Here is a 22,029-nt window from a genome sequence, read left to right on the forward strand (position 1 = left end):
CCATTCCCTTCCTTCCTTCCTTCCTTCCTTCCTTCCTTCCTTCCTTCCTTCCTTCCTTCCTTCCTTCCTTCCTTCCTTCCTTCCTTCTTTATATATATAGATGTCTGCAAATACACACATATATGTATATAAATCATCTGTTAGAGTGCTGGCATTGACATCAAATTTACTGATCAATAACAGTTATCCACATCTACCTCCAGTTTTAAACTTTTTAAAAATTAGATTATTTGCCTAGCTCCAATCTTCTCACACTTGTCTTGCTTTCTATGTTTTCTCAAATACCACCAATGATTCTACAACCATATCTTTTTGGCATCTTAAGACCTGAACTCATTTAAAGAGCATACTATTATTAGCTGCTCATGTTTGTTCATGTTTATTACCTGTACCACATGTTCACATTTGGAAACCATTTTCCTTGACAGAGAAGATGAAAGCATATAAGAATTTAGTCATTTTGCTTTCTTTTGGTTATCTTTTGACATCTATTTGCCCCAAGCAATGAGCCTCTCTCTTATTTTTTTTATTTTGAACTTAAACATGAAAAAAAGGCATTTCCATATACACAGTAGAACTCAAAAAGAGGATTAAATATGAAACCACAAGTCTATTTCACGTGCCGTCTTTTAAAAAAGAGCATGTAATAAATTCCATACTTTAATTTCAAAATTGTCCCGCTTATATATGTTTCTCTTAGAACTTCCTTCTGTTCTCTTCTATACATTTTTGGAAATGTTTCAAAGGCCATTTTTTGTTGGCATCTCTATTGCTAACCTCCCCCACACCTTCCCAATAAAAAGCTGTGGAAAGTTAATATTAATTTGTACCCCTTTTTGGCTTCTAAAACAATATTTTAATTTTAAAACATAACATCTTAGGGCTGAAACTCTGAACTGTATCACCCTGAGGCCATGGGTATAGTCCTCTCTCCTTTTGTCTACTACTGGGAAAACACTGGATATACACCATGTGGCCATTCTAAAGGCTCTATGGCTACTCCTGGAGTCTGGAAGACCCACCTTTTGTCCTGATTGATGTCTGAATCCTCCAATCACAGAGGATCTGGAAAGGAACATCATGAAGGGCATAACTTGTTGACTGAGGGGAGAGGAAGCAGCACTATTTTTCCTGGAACCAGAGACTTAAGAGGCAAGTGGTCTGGTTCTAGGCCACACGTGGTTCATGCTGCTCTCTTTCTCTGGCCCACTTTCTGCTATTTAATAAATAATTACAAACTTAAGATAAGGCCTCCAGAGAATTTTAATTGTTACAGAGCTAAAAGGGAAGTGGGAGATCTTATAACACATTCAGTTAAGCAAAATAAATCCACTAAGTGATCATGTAAAAATGTATATCTTTTTCTACATTAAATCCATCACCTCTCTGGCAGGAGATAGGTACCAAATTTCATCATAAGTTATTTGGTGACATTTTTGGTCTCAAGTCTTTCAACCTTGTTTATGTTCACAGTGTGGTTGTTACTATATCTATATCTATATCTATATCTATATATATATATATCTATATATGTATCCCTACTTCTACTCACTTTATTCTGTGTCAGTTCATACTAACCAACATTCTTTGAAACTGTCTCTTTTGCATTTAAATTCAATTCAATAAACTTTGATTAAGCACCTACTAGGTGTAAGGCGGGGGCAGCTGGGTGGCTCAGTGGATTGAGAGCCAGGCCTAGAGACGGGAGGTCCTAGGTTCAAGTCCGGCCTTGGACACTTCCAGCTGTGTGACCTTGGGCAAGTCACTTGACCCCTATTGCCCACCCTTACCACTCCTGGGCCAAGGACGGTCCCTAGCCCGGATGAAAAAGGAGGAGGGTTGGGCGTGGGGCTAGCAACCCCACCCTGTAAAAAACTACATCTGCTAAAGAAACTGCAACCTAAAGTAGGGGCAGCTGGGCTAGCTCAGTGGATGGAGAGCCAGGCCTAGAGACGAAAGGTCCTAGGTTCAAGTCCGGGCTCAGACACTTCCCAGCTGGGTGACCCTGAGCGACCCATTGCCTACTGGTTGTGGCCCTATGCTCCTAGAATGGAGTCCCAGGATAAAAAAAAAAGGTGTAAGGCTCTGTGCTAAGGGCTAAGGATACAAAAAGAGATAAAAGACAGTCCCTGCCCTCAAAGGGCCTCTTATTTAATGGGAGAGCCGATTTTTTTATGGTACAACAGAATTGTAATACCTTTATCTCTCACTTTTTTTTTTTTGGCCATTCTTTGATGGATAGAAACAGCTCTGTTACTGAATGTACTGCAGAGTGACAAAACTATATTTCTTTTAAGATTTTTTTTATAATTTAGGATTTTTGGAAAATTAGATTGGCCTTCCCACCTAGTCCAGATTAGTAACGCTTTTTTAGCAGGGAAGGGGAAGGGAGCCAGACCTCTGAGTGAACCTGGTTAGAGAATTCCAGGTACAGAAACTCTCTCCATCCACACCCATCTGCTATTTTGTAACAGAGTGTTAGAGAACTGTCTAGGAGAGGGGACTTCAGACACAAAAGAAAAGGGCCACTGAGCCATGCATAAGGATCCCTCGAGGCTACATCCTGACTTAGACTTCAAGTGTAATATTATTTATGTTTTATTAAGTATTTTTATAGATTTTATTAAATATTTTCCAATGACATTTTAATCTGGTACTGGCTGTACCAGTGTTCGACACCTCTGGCCTGGGTGACTGATAAATTAAGCCTTGGCCAATGTCACATAGTCAGAAGGTACCACAGGCAGGGTCCGAACTTATGTCTTTCTGACTCCATGGAAGGACCTACATGCCATGATGTCTCTCAAATAAAGTTTTACTCTAGCATTAAAATAACAAATTTCACATTCCTTCAAAGTGCCCTTGAGAAACACAAGACACAAATTATCTCATTAAATTGTAGCTAATAAACATGTTCTATTAGATTTGGTTTCTCACATGTTGAGAATTGTGTGTATGATGTACCTAACTTTGAGTGATGATATTGACAAGTCATTATTTCAAAGGAATTATTTCTCTATCATCATCATCATCATCATCATCATCACCATCCTGTATCTGGCTGCATTCATAAAACAATATTTTAGGCACTGGATTAAAATCAGACCCAGCTGTGAAATGAACAGGGAAAAAAATCTCTTTCCCCACCCAAACTGTCCTGGAGTACAACCTTTAGGAAGGGATTATTTCCATTACATTTTCATCAAGGACCGGCCAAAGAGCAGGAGATCGTGTTATTACAAAGATGGGAAATGTAATGGTTTGAGGTTGCTAAGCAACAGCACTGTGTTAAAGGCCTCAGTATCTGTGATCTCTGGAGACTCTCAAATTTCATTAAAACCTGTCCATAACTATTACACAAAAGGTCCATGTGAAGTCATAAACAGGCCGAGTGAAGAGATGAAAAAAGAGACATGTCGGGGGAACTTTGAGGGCATTTGCAGCCAAAGTTTCTGAATTAGCAATACGCACAGCATTTTGAAATATGACACTATGCATATGACATGTGTGCCATCCTATGTAGCCTGGACACTTGTGTAGGTAGACAGGCACGTGCGAGTCTATGTGGAGAATTAAGGGCTACACACGGAACCTTACATCAACAGGAGCGTGGCTCCCGCTACATGGACAGAGGAAGACATGGCTCCTGCCTGGTGGGAGAAGTGCCAAGTCGAGTGGGGCAGGCCAAGCACAGGGCTGACTTGGTCTCAGACACTCTTTGGGAGAAATACAAGGAGGAAGGAACGCCAGGGAGGCAATGGCGGGAGAAGAGCTGTGAGAGTCTCTGGAGTCAGGCTCCCACACGTCCCTTCACTGCTAGGGTCTACAGTTCTAGACTGACTGCCAGGGCATCTCCCCGGGGTGCATCTCTCCCAGTTTGAGCTGAGATCTTGTCTCTCTCCCAGACGAAAAGTTCCCTTCCTCTTATGGAGTTCCTGCATTATTCTAATCTTTAAACATTCTCCAACTTCTGCCTGCTCTTTTGCTTGTAGAAGTGGGTTTTTCACCATTCACTATTTGCTTTCTTTTGTGTAACTAGATTTTCTGGGGAAGGTCTAAGGCAGTGGCTCCCAAACTTTTTTGGCCTACTGGCCCCTTTCCAGAAAAAATATTACTTAGCTCCCTGGAAATTAATTTTTTTTAAATTTTAATAGGAAAGATAAATGCACCTGTGGCCATCACCACCCCCTCAAAAGGAGCTTTCCTTTTGAGCCCAGACCTATACCTGCAGACCTTGAGGTAGGACAGACTCCTTGCTTGTGCCTTCCCTTCCCTCTTCTTCCTTTCCCACTCAGGGTGCTGTTGTTATAGATATAGAGACCCTCCTCCAGATTCCTAACAGGTGAGTAAGTTCTTAAATCAGTGATTCCCAAAGTGGATGCCACCGCCCCCTGGTGGGTGCTGCAGCGATCCAGGGAGGCGGTGATGGCCATAGGCGCATTTATCTTTCCTATTAATTGCTATTAAAATTTAAAAAGAATTAATTTCCAGAGGCGCTAAGTAATATTTTTTCTGGAAAGGGGGCTGCAGGCCAAAAAAGTTTGGGAACCACTGTCTTAAATCATCTATTCATGGTCATATTGAGATAATATAATATAATATTATATGTGGGCACAAATGTTACATATATGTTTATTAAACATAAGTAGTATAGTAAAAGAGATTTTATTACAGTATATAGCAATTAATCATTCAGCACATGTTTAGTAAGTGCCTGCTATATGTCAGGTACTAATAAGCTGAGGATACAAAGACAAAAAATTTAAATCTAAATCTAAAAACAAATAAATACCTGGACCATTCCCTGTACTTCCCTATCCCTTAATCCTCATCCTTTCCCAGGTTTCTGCCCAAAAGAATCCCACATACAAAAATTCAGTGCTCTTCCTCCTCCCTATACTACCACCCCTCCACTGAATTTTTTCCCCATTCCCTCCAAATTATTCAGGAGGGATATAGCAACTATGCTGCCCCATCCTCCGGGAAGGCATTCCTGAGGCTTCCTGTCTACAGTTTCAGCTGCCCTCAGTCTTACCAGCCTTAGTGAAGTCCGGTCAAGATCAGGGATGGAGTGCACAATTTTATAAGGATCCCTTAGGCTAGGGGAGAGAGGAGCTCAGAGAGGACTTCTGGTGATCTGTGGACAAGGCCATAGATCTGAACTTCCTCTGTGTTGTTTCTCTGTCCTAACCCTGGCTAATTATTTCATAGCTATGGCTGATGACTTTAAAGGGAGCCTGGTCTTTACAATATATTTCAGTACAAGTCATTTCTTCTAATAGAAAAAAAGTCAAAGTTTATCCTCTAGTGATAGTCAGCAGCAGCAATCTGATTAATTTGGATATCTGAGGAGAATTCTAACTAGAAAAAGAAATAAATGGAATATTTATTATATCATATTATATGATATATATCATAATAATAAATAGAAAATTTCTAAATAGAAAACTAATACTTGGCATATGGTATCAATTACCTATTATGACTTATTTGGATAAGAGTGAAGGAACTTGAAGGCAGCTAGGTGGTGCAATGGATAGAGTGCTGGACCTGACATTATACAGTCCTGAGCTCAGATCTGGTTTCAGACACTCATTAGCTATGTGGCTGCTGGGTAATTCATTTAACCACTGTTTGCCTCAGTTTCCTCAACTGTAAAGTGGGGCAAATAATAGCATCCACTTTCCAGGGATGTTATGAGGATCAAATGAGACAATAATTGTAAAATGTTTTAAAATCCTCATAATTATTACTAACTAAAACAAATAGGTTTTCATATATTATTTAATCGAAAGAGAATAAGATGATTTCAAAAGATTATGGATTTAGAGCTGGAAGGGACCCCAGAGGGCATCAAATCTGCCTCCTCCTCCATTTTGCAGATGAATAAACTGAGGCACAGAAAGGTTCAGTGACTTGCTCAGAGCTACACTGTCTGCAGCAAGATTTGGATCCAATTGCTTCTTACCCCAACTATCCCCTGCTGCCTCTGTTGTCCTATTTGAAATCAAAACTTTAGCTTGGAATATAAGAGGGCCAAATGCGTCTTAAAATATAGGTTGTCTAACAGCATGACATTGAAAACCACTCTCGAATGAATATTTTAAAATTGCCACTGAAATATCTTTTTTTCAACTGTAGTTTTGTTGACTAGTCAGAAAATGTAGATATTAAAAGCAAACAAAACAATATATGTTGGCATATTAAGTCTGCCAAAACTGATAACAAGTTTCATTAAGCAAAACACCTTCAAGTATTCATTTCCTTCAAAGGAACTAAGTGCTTAAAACTGTTTTTGAAAAATAAAACTAGAAAAGGTTTAATTTAAATATTGCCTGGGTTAGAGAACAAAAGGCAATTTTGTGGGTCATTCTTCATATTTTGAGGGAGGGTTTTAAAACTGCCTTCTCCCTGATATTAAATACTTGACACATTAGTTATTTTTAAAGGGAAAAAAAGCCTTCCCTACATGACATACCATTAATAATACCCTTCCCCCCATTACCAAGTAGATCTACATTCTAAGCAATAGTGGCTACACAAAGAGGCTCATGGTCTCACCATATGGGTAGGTCATAATATTCATAATAATAGAAGCAAACTAGCTGGATTCATCTCAAAATAGATTTTACTACATTCCAGTGATTCACAATGACTATAATTTGGACAGGATAATAAACCCCTTTGAATGGGAATTTTCAAGGTTTATCATAAATATATGGGTCATTCTTAAGTGAGCTACAAAATGTGTTTTTGATTTCTATGGGAGAAGGCTAAGGAGTCGTAAAACTAATTCTAGGGAATTTAGCATATGGTTATCATCCCTTTTGGGTTAGTCTTTTAGTGGAGTAAAGTTGTATCAGGAGAGAGAAAGCATTCTAGCTGGAGAATCTTCTTTCCTAGGGGCAGGAAGATTGGGGTTGGAGTCATTCCTCCGATTATCATCAGCTTTATCACCATCACCATCACCACCATCAACATTAATATTATTTACATAGCTCTTTTAGGTTTGCAATAATCCTGCGTGGTAGGTGCTATTATTTCCTCATTTTACAAATGAAGAAACTGAGATAGAAAGAGATTAATTGCCTTAACCACATTCACACTGCTAATAAGTGTCTGAGGGAGGATCTGGACTAAATTAGTCTTCTTGATTTCAAGTCTGATAATTTATCCATTGTACAATTTCTATCAATTTCTAAAGGTTAATCCCTTTAACAATTTACAATGAGAAAATTTATTTGGAATGTCTGGGAAAATATCTTCTAGCTTCTAATGTCAGGGAAGCATCTGATTAAGTTCAATGTTTTGAACCTGGTGCTCCTTTATGTCCCAAAAGTTTCTTCCTTATAGTTTCAGGTCTGCCATTCTCTATTCCATTATTAAAAATTCAGCTTTTTTTAATTTTTTCTTTTAAAAAAGCCTCATTAGTCTTCAACTTCAAAAGAAAGTACCACAGATATTTCATAGGATAAAATTTTTGGAGAGTCATTTAGAACAAAAGGAATGAGGCTCAGTTATTCCAAAGGTTGATTAATAATAAAAAAACCCACCACTGTTATTTTATTTCATGTATTGCCTCACTTGTGACAAATGTCTCCTTATCAATACATCAAGAAAATTTAAGATTCCTTGGAAGAAATAAAACAAATAACCCAACTCAACACTTCCCTCAAATACTCTCAAATTTAGCCACCCTGGCCTATTTTCTGCTTTTTTTTCCTTTCAGTGACTTTGTACTGGCTTTCCTTCATGCCCGTAGTTCTCTCTCACCTCCTAAAAATAGGTGAGGCATAAAAACAAGAGGAAATTGCTACTGCTAAGGAAGAGGTTTTCTTTTTGGAGACTGAGGTCCTCCAGAAGTTCTTGTTTACAGATGAACACTGTGCTGGTGGCATAGTGCCTCGATATACTGCAAAGCCTACTAGAAGAGGTTTATAAGCACACAAGGGAATCTGACTTGTCCACCCACACAGTGGATGAAGAATCTGTATTGCCAAGATTTCAATATGCACTCTCCAAAGGTTTGTATTGGAACGAAAATTATAGACAGAAAATAATTTGGACCCAGAGTTGGCTAGGAAGAAGAGAACACTCTAGGATCCTTTAGAGAAAAGTAAAAGCTCCTTTTCTTATCCCAAGACTCCCCCAAAGAAAAGGCCCGTCTTTTTAATAATAACATTTGATAGGTGCTGCTACTAAGGCAGTGAGCCACAGAGCACCATTGCCCCCAGAGGACAAGGGCATCACCCACGTGGAGGGCAGTGGAGTTGTGTACGATGGCTGTGAAATGCCACAGCAGGGCTAGAGGCTGGCCCAGATGCCAGCACTTTCTTAGATTAGGTTCGATATGGGAGCCTTCACAAGTCAATGAATAGTTTAACAAAGGAAGTTTTTCCCCCAAAGATCCCTAACTTTGGAGGATAAAAACCCTCTATTTGACAAAGACAGCTAGGAAAATTTGAAAACAGTCTGGCAAAAACTAGGTTTAGATCAATATCTTATACCCTATGCCAAGATAAGTTCAAAAGGGGTATATGACTTAAACTGAATGTGGAATAGTATACTTGTCATATCTATGGGGAAGGAAAGAATTTAAGACCAAGCAAGAGACAGAAAACATTATAAGATGTCAAATGAAGAATTTTGGTTATATCAAATTAAAAAAAAATTTTTATAAATAGAACCAATGCAACCAAAATTAGAAAGGAATCAACAAATTGGAAAAAAATTTATAACAAAATTCTCTGACGAAAGTCTAATTTCTCAAATATACAAAGAACTAAGTCAAATTTATAAGAAATGAAGCCATTCCCCCAATTGACATATGATCAAGGGATATGAATAGGCAGTTTTCAGATGAAGAAATCAAAATGATCAATAATCATATGAAAAATCTTCTAAATACCTCCTGATTAAAATAATGCAAATCAAAACAACTCTGAGGTATCATCTTTCACCTAGCAGATTGGTCAATATGACAGTAAAGGAAAATAATAAATGTTGGAGGGAATGTGGCAAAATTGGAACACTAGTGCATTGCTCATGCAGTTGTGAATTGATCCAACCATTCTGGAAGGCAATTTGGAATTATGCCGAAAGGGCTTTAAAATAATGCAGGTCCTTTGATCCAGCAATACCACTACTAGGTTTGAATCCCAGAGATAAAAAAAATGAGAAAGGATCTTTTTTATAAAAATATTTATAGCTGTGCTTTTTGAGGTGGCAAAAAATTGGAAAACAAAGAGGTGTTCCTCAATTGGGGAATAGCTGAACAAATTGTGATATCTGATGGTGATGGAATACTATTGGGCTATAAGGAATGATGGATTGATTGATTACTATAAGAACTGAAAGATCTCCATGAACTAATGGCAAAGTGAAATGAGCAGAACCAGGAGAACATCGTACACAGTAACTGAAACATTGTGGGATGATCAAATGTAACTGACTTTGCTAGTAAAAGCAATGTAATGATCCAGGACAACTCTGAGGGCCTTATGAGAAGGAACACTAACCACATCTAGAGAAAGAACTGTGGGAGTAGAAATGCAGAAGAAAAGCATATGATTTGTCACTTGTTTACACAGGCATATGATCGGGGGTTTTGGATTTAAAAGATGACTATTACAAAAATGAATAACATGGAAATAGGTTTTGAGTGATAATATATATGTATAACCCAGTGAAATAGCTTGTCAACTCTGAGAGGGGGGAGGCAAAAGGGAGAGAGAAAACAAGAATCATGTAACCATGGGAAAAAATTAAAAATAAAATAAAATAAATAAGAAACAAAAAAAGAGTTTTTGTTTGTTTTGCTGTAGCAAGAACAAAAATATGCAACAAGGACACAGTGGCCCTGCTTTTCAGATATGCCTGTTCCTGTCTACCCCACAATTTCCATATGGATATGATTCAGGTGAGTTGGGTGGTTGAGTGGTTCTCTGAAATCTACCCAGTTGGAGAGGCCCTGACCCCACTGGCTGGGAGGTTTTATGCCCCCTACGTAACCAGAAGGCTGGGTCAGGGGAAGAGGAGCTAGTCAAGTGCCAGGAACAGTTTTGTTGCTTTTTAGGGAAAGTGAGTTCCTTTTACAGGGAACCCCAGTCCTATTACAAATGCATAACCAGCAAAGAACTCCAAAGAACAACAGTAAAGGGTATCATCAAACAACTGCATAACAGGAAGAAAATATGGGCTGGTCACAAGTGAGAGATGACAGGTAGACAACTAGATTCCTCTTGCCCCCCCTCACAATGTTAGAAGAAAGTGAGGAAAGCACATTGGGTGGACACTTTGGAGTTGTACAGGATGGGTAGGCATGGAGGGACTTTGAATTGCGTCACTAAATGGAACTCCTGAAGAGATAAGATCCCAGATATAATTGAATATCTGAAGAGAATTAAGTATATATTTATAGTTGAAATATCAACATCTCTCTCTTCTGCATTAACTCAAGAACTAGTATTTCTACCTTCCTGTTAAGAGTGGCTTCAAAATGGAAGTGAAAAGAGTGTCTGGGAAACCATATATTTATATGGAGTTTATCCTATTCCTGAATTTATTACAGGCTTTCTATCCTGAAGATAGGTGAAGAGATACTCCATTTCAGTATCATTTTCCTAGTGAAAAAAATCAAGTTGGAATGCCTTTAGGAGAATTGGAAAGGAAAGGCATTGAGCACAGTAAGATTTGCTGAAGGTCAAAAGCTGCGTGATGGGGAGAGGCTGGATGTTACAGGCAAATCTTTCACATTATCTGTTTCTAACAGACAACTGGCTTTTATTTTAACCCTGTCAATTCAGCTACTGAGATGGAGAGGAATGACTGCTAGTCCACATCAATGACTTCTCGGTGAATGAAGGCAATGGGATTGCGTGATTATTGTTCATGATGATTCTATATTTGGAGCCATCTCTCATGATGTACTTCCCCGGCTTGATAGGAACATTCAACAGGATGCACAGGTTAGAACACAAAACAAAGGAAGACCCATATCTGATCAAATTCAGGTTGCTGAGCAGCTACTTTTGATTAAACACCTAATCTTGTCTATCATTATTCAGGGAAAATGCACATTAATGACAAAAGATCTTACATTCAGGTTCTCAGTACACTTTGAGATCACTAGCAAATTTTCTGCTATATTCTTTAATTAATTATTTTTTTTTAAACCCTTGCACTTCGGTGCATTGTCTCATAGGTGGAAGATTGGTAAGGGTGGGCAATGGGGGTCAAGTGACTTGCCCAGGGTCACACAGCTGGGAAGTGGCTGAGGCCGGGTTTGAACCTAGGACCTCCTGTCTCTAGGCCTGACTCTCACTCCACTGAGCTACCCAGCTGCCCCTTAATTAATTAATTTTATTTAGAATATTTTCCCACGGTTACATGATTTATGTTCTTTCCCTCTCCCCACCCCCCTCGTACCCAACATGCAATTTCACTAGGTTTTACATGTATTGCTGATCAAGACCTATTTCCATATTATTGATAGTTGCACTAGGGTGATTGTTTATCTGCTATATTTTTAAAGGCAGAATATAGAGTCATTAGCTAAAATTTTTCTCTTATTGCAAAGTGGTCAACATGGTTAGGGCATAAGCCTGCCAAAGAAGGATATTATATAAAACACATCCTTCTCATTAATGATCAGAATGGGAAGAAATAGATTTCTTAAAATAATTATCAGCCAAAAAAAGCAGTGTCTAAAATTTTGGGGAGGAAAGGGAAAGGGTTTGGAATGTTAACAGAAAGAATCCATCACTTGCTGCCCAATGGTCTTCTGTAGGGAAAGATAAGACCATGGATCTTGTGTCACTTTAACTTGAAATGATCTTTTTAAAATAATATAACTATAATACTTAAACAAAACCTAGTCCCTCCTGGACCACTGAGACCTAGATAAAGAGGAGGAATTATCTGGCTCCCATTTAAAACAACTTCTTGCCTAGGAATCAATGTACACTCATTTTCTCTAATTCTATAACTATGTTCCTTTAAAAAAAACAAATAAGCTTATTTTTACAAACATTTATCATTTCTCCTTTTCATTGACATTGGTTAAATTTCTTTAAAAAGAAAAAGAAAACTCTTGTAATTATATATATATATATATAAAATCCAGGAAAACAAATTGCCACATCGCTCCTGTCCAATGCTGGCTGTCTATTCCTGCATTTGGAGCTCATCATTTTCTTAGCAGATGGATGGCATGTTTTGTCTTTGGATCTCTAGACTTGGGGGTGAGGGCTATCATTTCATTGATCAGAGTTCTAAAGTTTTTCACAATTATTTTCTTTATAATATTATTGTCACTGGACCTTTTGTTCTAGCTCTGTTCATGAAGGATATCCCTTGAGGAAGGGCCTGCTTAGCCATGCTGCTGAGATACCTTGTGGAGCCAGCTTTCTTTTTCAACCTTTGTACAACTGGGAGCTGTATGTATGACATGAATGATTAATCAAGGAAATGCTTCTATGAGATGCTAACGCCTACTTTCAACCCTTGTCCTTTCAAACCAATGATTGGCCTTGATTTTTTGTTTTGCTATGTCTTAGTAAAAGTACTTCTCTTTGAATGGTTGATTTTAGACTCTTCACTTTTACATTCTTCATCTTAAATCCTGTCATCCTGTTGGTCAGTATCAACAAAGAGGCTATACTAAAGTAATAAAGCATATTGTACTTAGTATTCTTGTTACCTTTCACTAGAAATTGGGAAGATGGAGATCCTTACTTTTTGCAGTCTGCTAGATCATTCTTCATTTATTTTATTGAGTTACTAATGCTGCAGAGTCCAAGCTCTAACCTCCCAAATTTAGCTTAAATTTAAGAAACTCACAAATTTCTAGTATATGTGAATTAAGTGGTAACTATAAGTACATATTATCAAATTAATAATATTTAAGAACAAAAATTCAGATTAGAGAGAGGGATTTTTTCTCATTAGTGGATGCAAATGGAATTCACTGAGATTTGTCTGTCATTTTGTTTAAATGGTTTCAAAGCTCAGTTATAGAGTTTGAAGGAAGGAATCAGAATGTAAAAGGTGGCTGGTACTTGCACAAACACTATCAGTTTGCTAAGATGGCATTATCCATTGGAAGATTCTAGGGACTTGCTCCTAAGAGAACCATGAACGTTGGAGCATGTAGAAATATTCTGCACTGGCCTGCTTTCTGGTCAGGAGGAGTCTTTCCCCACTGGTTACTCAGCTGGAATTGTCTCTTTAAAACAGCCAGCATCTGCTGGATCTTTTGATGCATACCCATTTGGGGGATCAAGGTGACTCCTTCACACATGGATAGTAAGACCATGTGGTAAAGGGTGAGGGCTGGGGAGGAACATAGGTCCTCCTTTCTGTTTTTCTCATACCTGGCTCTATTGCTCCTTAGGTTCTAGGTCTTTTCCTTTGTTCCTCTCCACTCTAGGTACCCTAACCCTAATTCCAGAGTTCCCACCCTTAGGTGTTTCAAAGGTTAAAAGTCTATGAGCCATGGAGATCTGGGAGTCCAGGAATCTGGGCCAAGTGTCTCGGCTCTCCTAACATCAGTGTTCTGAGGAGCAAGGCACAGGGACTCTGGTCCGCAGAAGCTAGCAGAGATTCTGGATTTGGATGGGAACATAGTGGGACCTCTGCTATGTATGAACTAAATTGTGAACATAAGTATGACCCGATCCTTCCCCAGAAAGAGTTGATGTAGCAGAGAATTCTGTCTCTAAGGTGCTGGAGGAAATGTTTACACTCTGTTCTAGTAATGTCTTGTAAGAAAATTTGCTTTGTAAAAGCTATTTATGATTAAATGGAAAAAAGAACCTTGGGATGGTGGACCCAGCCTTGATTCTTAGATTCCCAGATCTTTGTGGCTCACCCTTCCAGTCTGTGAAAGAGCTGAGGAGGGTGATTCTACCTCTTGCACCTAGAAGAGAAGAGCATGACTGAAAAGGCCGAACATCCAAATGCACTTCTTAGAGGCCATATGGCCTCAGTGGGGGAGGAAGGAGGAAGTCTGAACTTCATTTTACCTTTGACAAATTTGAGTGAAGGTGCCTCTCCTAGACAAGAAGGTAGCAAAAGCCCCATCTGTTGCTGGCTCATGCTGTTGTGTTTTGTTTTGAACCCTTACTTTCTCTCTATGAATCAATTCTGAGCATTGTTTCCAAGGCAGAAGGGCAGAAAGGACTGGGTAATGGGGGTGAAGTGATTCGCTCTGGGTCACACAGCTGGGAAGTATCTGAGACCAGATTTGAACCCAGGTCCTTCCATCTCTAGGCTTGGCTCTCAATCCACTGACCCACCCAGCTGCTCCATGCAACAGCTCTGGCTGTTTTAAAAACACTGAAAATTCCATTTATGTGGCCAATGGAAAAAGCGTCCTTCCAGCCACGTGAGAGGCCAGACCTCAGCCTTCACAATTCTCCTGAAAGCTGTTCCATAGTTTTCCGCTTGGTGGCTGCCATCTTACCAAGTGGTTGGTTCCTATCCATGCGCTCGGCCCCCTCCACAGTCACAAGCCTCAGAGCGCGAAGGAACCAGAGAGTCTAACAGGACAGGAGAAATGGACCCCAGAAAGATGCCCCATTCGAGGGCTGCTCGTCACGAAGCCACGCGTGAGGGGGAAGAGCGGCGGGTGACGGAGAGAGCGAGCACCGTCCCAGGCCTCCCTCCCCTGAGCGCGGCCTACAGACAGCCCACCATGCGCGGCTGGGCCGGGAGCCACAGGACGGTGAGGCTACCTGCACGCATTTATCTTCTAAACGGGACTGGCCTGGCGGAGCAGAGCTGTAGAAGTCCCACTTTTAAGGCAATGAACCGCCTGCTTCCCAATCTCACTGCGGCTCATCTGGCCACGTTGTTATGGATGACATATAGACAATGCAATGAAACCAATGGAAAGCCACATTTACTCACTGTGAGAACGTTCAAATATGGCCCAAAGTTAAAAAGAAAAAGGATTTCCAAGGGCTGAAGACGGACAGTTGATTTGTAAATATGACAGGCCATTCTTCAGAGGGCTAACTGAAGGCCCCGGGGACCGCATGAGTCTGGGAAGGGGCTGGGATGGGAGCCAATTTTTTCTGACTCTCAGGTCAGTGTTTTGTCTGGATGAGCTTATTAAAGAAACAGGTGATTCCAAACTCATTTTAAGCCAAATTCATTTTTATAACAGGAAGCTACTGTTAATTTCTTTGAGAGCCCAAATGGAGGCATTTAAAGTATCTGTGCTTGACTTACCAGTCTTTTTACGATTCTCAATAGTAGCTTTTGTTCCTTGGGATCCTTCTTGGACTTCAATAATTCAGCAAAGCTCTCCATATTTTCTGGAGACATACTGTCTGCATTGTCTCCTCCATACAGCTGAACTAACACAGACAGGCACCTTGACGAAACCTCATATATCTCGGGATCTTCACTTGGAAGCTGAAAAGAGAAAATAAAAGCCAGGCCTAAATTTCACATTCACATCCTGACCTTCAGATTCCATAAGAAATGCACAGATTTGAACTGATTAGGGTGGGGGGCAGGGAAGGAGTACGAAGATAAGGGGAAGGCCAAGCACAAGGAGAGGAAAATCTTTATTTTTGAATATTTGGGGTTTTTTCCTTTTGTTTTTAATTAGTGAAAAAGAGGCTAAGTCCTAGCAAGTTACAGTCCTGGCCTGACTCACTGAAAAAGTAGGAATGAGATCCATTCCAAGTATAAACCTTCTCAGGTATATTTCACATTATTCCCTTTTCTGCATTTTCCTTTGCAGCTGAACTTAGAGGATGTTCCTTTTCTGGTTGTTCTGTAGGGCTTCTCCTCTGTACCTCAAAACATGAACTCCCTCCAGGGCCCAGTTCAGGTACCCCAACCTCTGGGGAGCCTGTCCTGATCTCTTCTCTCTCCCTCCCCAAATGACTGTATTTACTTAACCTTTGTACAAGTTAGACCTGCCAATAGTAGTGGTAATAATGAAAGACAAGTTTAATAGCTGCTATTCAGAGCGGTTTTTGCCTTGGAGGAGGGCTCTTCTGCAGGATGCAGTCAATCCCTGGAAACCCAAGGGATCAGGGAGAACCGTTTTTGCTAAGCGAAACAGAATGAGTGAGCCCAGTTTCCTTCGACCTTCTCTGATCTCTTCACAGTGACCTATAAGTAAGAGCAGGCCCCCAAGAGGGGAGTTCCTCAGGTCTGTGGAGGTCCTAGCCCCACGGCAGGGTCCGTACTCCTTGCCTCAAGGCCCCACAGCTCTATGTTTCAGGTCAGGCTACCAGAAGGAATATTAACTAAAGTTGCTCCGAGTCTGGGTCATACAACAAAGCACTTTATATACACCATCTCATTTTACTCTTGCAACAACCCACTGAGATAAAATGCTATTATTATTTCAAGTTTACAGATAATAATAATGATAGCTGGAATTTACGAGGTGCTTTGAGGCTTGGGAAGCATTCTATAGGCATTATTACAAGTAATCCTCTCAGCAGTTCTGTAGCATAGGGGATATATTATTATTCCCCTATTACAAATGAGGGAACTGAGGCTGAGGAGGCCAAGTGACTTGTCCAAGGCTATCTAGATACTAAAAGTTTGGGGATTTGAACCCACCTAAGCCAAGAGCCCTATCAATTATTCTACAGTCATGCCTGACAATAGAAGGCCATCTCCTTGCCAGCAGGGCACTGAATAACCAGAACTTAGCACAGAGATAGGAGCAAAAAAAAAAAAAAAAAGTTAAGTTGAATTGAATAAAAAGGCATGGAAACCATTTGTTCTATTCAGGACATATTTTTTTATAGTCTTGTGTACATTTATTTAGAAAAATATTTTCCTAACTGGTTCAAAAACATATTTCATATCCAAATGAACTGTGCCAAAATATAAAAGTAAGAAGAAAGGTTATGATTTAGCCACGTTGATCCAAATTGAATACGTATAACCAAGATTAACTGGAAAAAGGCCAACTGATTATCATCTGAGATGTGACTATAAAAGTAGTGAGATTGATGATTTAATAAATGAACTGGAATTTAGACATCCAATAAATTTTGTCCTTCAAAGTGGACATTATGCGAAGCTAAATACTCATTCCCATGATGACAATGCTCAAAACGTTTCTGCAACATCAGACAGTGTCACATTCTTTCCAAATTGCCTCAGTAGTGAAAGTCTTTATTTTTTATGGGTGAATTTGGAAACAATCCAAATTGGAGTCATGTCATGTGAGAAAAAAGCAGTAAGCGAGTTGGATAATTCTGGTTCAGGTTAAAAGCATGTATGTGTGGTTTTTAGGGAACAGCCTAATTCACTCTTCCTAAGGCCCTCCTTCCACCCTTTCACTTTTCTTTATTTGGTAATTGCCCAATGACCAGTGGATGCTAGTCAGACCCTTGACATTTCTCCAGTCATCTACCTCCATCTAGCTGCCCAAGACAATTTGTTATACTGGTGTCAAGTGATTTTAAATTCCCATTTGCCTGGTCTTCTTGTCTTGGGAAAGAATTGTAAGCTGGTAAATAAAGATATTTCAAAATTCGGTGATCAAGAACAGAGAAAAGCTAATGACTACTGAGGATGCATGGACCAACTCAGATTTTTAAAAAGACATGTATAAAAGACAGATGTATTAGCAAGCAATGAAGAGTGAATACCATGGAATGGCCGGGTCTTGTAGGAGTGCAATCTGGGTGTTAAAGTGTCTGAATGAGCTGTGGCTTGTGAAGAATGTTGAGGATTAAAAAGAGCCTTTTTTAAAGCCACATTGGAAGATCAAAGAAAAGGATCAAAGAAGACATAGGACCTCTGCTCAGGGGGATGGGCCACTAACAACAGATCACAGTAAAAAGGCAGAACTTCCAGGCGATTTTCAAGCCAGGCCACTGGCCCTCTGGCTTCCTCCTCCTATTCCCACTAGAATTCAGACTCCCACCCCTGGGACCCTGGCTTTGATCAATGCATTTTCTCTTTGCCTGGTCCCAGGACCTCTATTGTCCTTTCTATCCATCTCTAAACCATTCTTTCATCCCCCTACACTCCTATCCCTGCTTCTCTGTATGCACCAGCTTTTCCCAGCTTCTTTTGAAGCCCCTTGAGGGCAGGATCTCCTTTGCCTCTGTTTGTATTTCTAGCATTTACCACAGCATCTGGCACACAGGAAACACTTAATAAATGAGCTTTCCTTTCGTTACTCAGCTCTTATTTTTAAAACATGACTACAAAGGACAGAACAAAAATGTTGAAATCCAAGAGGAGTGGGATGAAAAGAGACTACCTCACTGGCCTCAATGAATTCGAATCAATAGGCCCAGAAAACAGCTTTCCAGAATATTGAAAGAACTGGTAGATGTGATCTCTGGTCACTCTCCATGTCTTGGGACAGATTGTGAAGAATGACAGAGATGCTAAAGGGCTGAAAAAAGGCAAGTATTCCCATTTTTAAACAGAAGAATGACTTTGCTTCCTGGAAAAATTTGTTAAAGCACTAGATAGTGAACACCTAGAAAAGGAAGCAGTGGTCCCTAAGTGTCAAAATGGCCCAAGAAAGAAAAGGCCAAGCTAGACAAACAGCTTTCTCTCTTTCTTGACAGAGTAATTATTTGGTTGGTTGTTGTCCTTTTTACTAGAAGAGGACCAAATAGTATTACTATGTTGGAGTCACTGTACAGTGTGTTTGACTATGGATGATCGGATCAATACAAGCTTGGGAGGCTTTACTACAGGTGGGACACAAACACCTGAACATTTTGGGTGAAGATGTCTCTAAATTTGTGCATTTCTCACATTTCTTTTGAGCTACTGGGATTTTGCATTGCTCTTGGAGCACAGGTCCTTCTTTGATACGGTCACATCCTTCTGGACCGTCCTGTCCCAGTTTCTCCCACGTCTCACAACTGATACCAAAGTTCTTCAGGGAGACCTTGAGAGTGTCCTCGTATTGCTTCTTCTGACCTATGTGTGAGTTCTCAGTAAAAGGGTTTTTTAGACAACCTACGCCAGCCCATTAGACTTAGACTTTCTGCAGTTGAGTTTGAATTCAGAGTAACGTGTCGGGTACATCAAAGGAATACCGCAGGGAGATCTCCTTGATTTCCATGGGGCGTTTGCTGAAGTCTCCTATGAGATCCTTGGGGATGCCATGGACAGATTTTGGTACAGTCCGGTGGATGCAGAAGCGGCTGCGTGACCAGACCCGCAGATACTCAACCAGTTACTCGGAGAGGGGCCTCTAGGGATCCTGTCTTGGCCTGAATGTTCAACATTTTCATCAAATACTTGGAATGTGGCAAAGCAGTTACAATAGCACACCAGACAGAGAGTCAGAACCATAAAGATTTTGATCAACTGAGTCTAACGATGAGGCTCAATCACATGGATTTAAAGTTCGACACATGGGCTCCGAAAACCCACATCATGAGAACAGAACGGGTGAGACGTGGCTAGACGAGGGCTCGTGGAAAACATTTCTGGGGCTGAGAGGTCTTCCACGGGAATCCGCATGTGCGTGAGATCAGCTGGGGCCACGGTTTGCTCCTCATACAACATTCCTCTCCGATCCATTCTTCACTCAGCTGCAGAAGTGATTTCCCCAAAGTGAAGCTCTGCCACACGTCACATACTTGCTGCCTGCCTCCACTTACTGAATCTCCTCCCTGTTACCTCCCTCTTACCTCCAGGGTCAAATATAAAATCTTTTGTTTGGCAGATCCAGCCCTTCCCAACTTAACTCCTTCCCCCCTTCCAGTGTTCTCACAGGTTCTCATCCTCCACACAACCCTGCAATCCAGCCACATTAACCTGTGTGCTGCTGTTCTCACAAATCTTGAGTGGGTCCTTCCAGCCTGGGCCACTTCCTCCCCTCCGACTCCCAGACTGGTTTCTGGGCTTCCTTGACAATCCCTCCTTTCCACAGTGGCCTTTGCTGGTCCACAGAGACTACTTTCCATTTTAAGGCATGTCTTTCATGCACAGGAATGTTTGCATGCTGTTTCCTCCATTAGAATGGGAGCTCCTTGAGGGCAGGGGCTGGATTTTTGCCTTTCTTGGCAGGCTGGTTGCTTAGCACCAGCTCTAACCCGCTGTTAGAGAGACTTGTATTTTCAGTGTAAAAATGTACAACTTCAAGGTCTGACTTACTGTTTTGCTGAGTGTCTAGACCAGTGATGGGCAAACTTTTTAAAGAGGGAGCCAAAGGAAAGGAAATGCTCATCTGTCAGTCTGTTTCTAAGGCAACTCTTTCAAAGTTTCACTGTATTGTACGTACTCATTGTATTCGTCAGATTAGGAAGAATGTCACAGAGCCAGATAGAACATTTCAGGGGGCCACATCTGGCCTGTGGGTCGTAGTTTGCCCATGACTGGTCTAGACTGGTCTAGAAAGTGTTAATATTAATAATTCAGATTAAATGTAAATGTATGTAACGCAAACATTTTTTCTTTCAGAGGGGCCCAGCTATTCGCATTTACCAGCGCACTCCAGCACAGAGCCTGCCATGTAATAAGTGCTTAATAAATGCTTTTGGACTGATTAATTTGGAGGCCAAAAAAGCAAAGCTATCTTTGTAGTTATTCAGTCATTTTTTAGACCTGTCTGATATTTTGTGACCCCACTGGAGTTTTCTTGGCAAAGATACTGGAATGGTTTGCCATTTCCTTCTCCAGATGATTTTGCAGATGAAGAACTGCGGTGAACAGGGTTAAAGTGACTTGTCCTGGGCCACACTGCTAGTAAGTGACTGAGGCAGGATTTGAACTCGGGAAGAGAAGTCTTTGTGAATCCAAGATCAGTAGCTGCCCCCAAAGCCATCCTAGGTGACATTAACAGCAGAAAAATGTCATGTCAGTCCATCATGGGCTAGTTTCTTTTGAGACTACCTCAGAGGGGAAACTTCTAGCCTGAAGGAATGGAGAAAGATGCTATTCTGTCAATCTGCCTTCACCTATCTCTGACCTGGCCAATTCTTGTCAGCCTGGATGGAAAGAAATGCTATTTCACAGTTCTCCTGGTCTGGTCCACATGTGGGGAAAGGAGAGAAATGTCATTTCATTGGCTCTCCTCCACTGGCCCCCTTCTCTGAGATGCCTAACACTCTGGGGTCCAACCCCGAGGGGTGTGGATAATCTACCTGAACCCATTCCTCCTTGATTAACACAGACTCTTCCTCAACCATAAACTCTCCATTGATGTAAGCCTGAACCTCTGGCTGACCACCATTGTTCGTGCCTGGTTACCTGTCCCTCACTGACCACTCCCTTATTCCCATCCCTCTCAATGCATCCACAATCCACGTTAGGGCTCCCTTCTTCTCCTGCGCTCTCTGGAGTGCCTGCTTCAGAGGTAACAGCCTCACCTTTACTCCTTGCACCTTCTGGCTGTCACCAAGACCTGGCTCTCTCCTGATGAGCCAGCCTCTCTGGCCACTCTTTCCAGGGTTGGGAACGCTTTCACTCGTAACCCCTGCCCACAGAGGGGACTTGGGATTCTCCTCGCCACTTTCTAGCTCATTCTCTATGCCTGTTGTCCTCCCTCAAGGTTCACTCAATCCATATCCACTGCCCAATCAAAATCCTGCTAGTTGTAGACTGATGTCCGGATCACTCTCCTTCCTCCAATGAGTTACTGCCTGCTTCACATTCTTTCCATCCATTCTGGGAGATTTCAGCACACATCCTGGTAATCCTTCAAACGCTCTTACTTCACAGTTCCTTCACTTACTATTTTCACAGGACCTCCTCCTCCACCCGCCTTGCTTCACAAAGAAATCTTGCCACTTTCATGCTTGTGAACTCCCAAATTCCCTTCTCTTTTCACAGTCTGTTGTCATTCCAGTTTCCGTTTGCCTTGCAACCCCAAAAGACTTGCAACATGGGTGTCACTCCCGAATCTTTACTTCAGCCACACCTCTACAGAACCCATTACCAAACAAGTCCCGTCAATTGTATTTTCATAACATTCCTTTTCTCCATGCAGATCCTTATCACCACAAACCTGCACTATTTTAGAGCCTGATCCCTGGTCTCTTGCCTCAAATGTCTCCCTCTTCCAGTCTA

At 40.9% G+C, this 22,029-nt stretch overlaps 1 protein-coding gene across 1 annotated transcript in view; it reads right to left on the reverse strand.

The window, feature by feature from the left end:
• The window catches only part of ULK4 (unc-51 like kinase 4), a 660,820-nt gene that overhangs the window by 136,298 nt on the left and 502,493 nt on the right, over nt 1–22,029 (reverse strand). The window contains exon 35 of the mRNA XM_044679671.1: nt 15,235–15,420. Within this exon, the coding sequence (XP_044535606.1) occupies nt 15,235–15,420 (186 nt within the window). The remainder of the gene's footprint in view (nt 1–15,234; nt 15,421–22,029) is intronic.

This window comes from Gracilinanus agilis, chromosome 5, assembly GCF_016433145.1.
Source record: "Gracilinanus agilis isolate LMUSP501 chromosome 5, AgileGrace, whole genome shotgun sequence".
Taxonomy (NCBI): Eukaryota; Metazoa; Chordata; class Mammalia; order Didelphimorphia; family Didelphidae; genus Gracilinanus; species Gracilinanus agilis.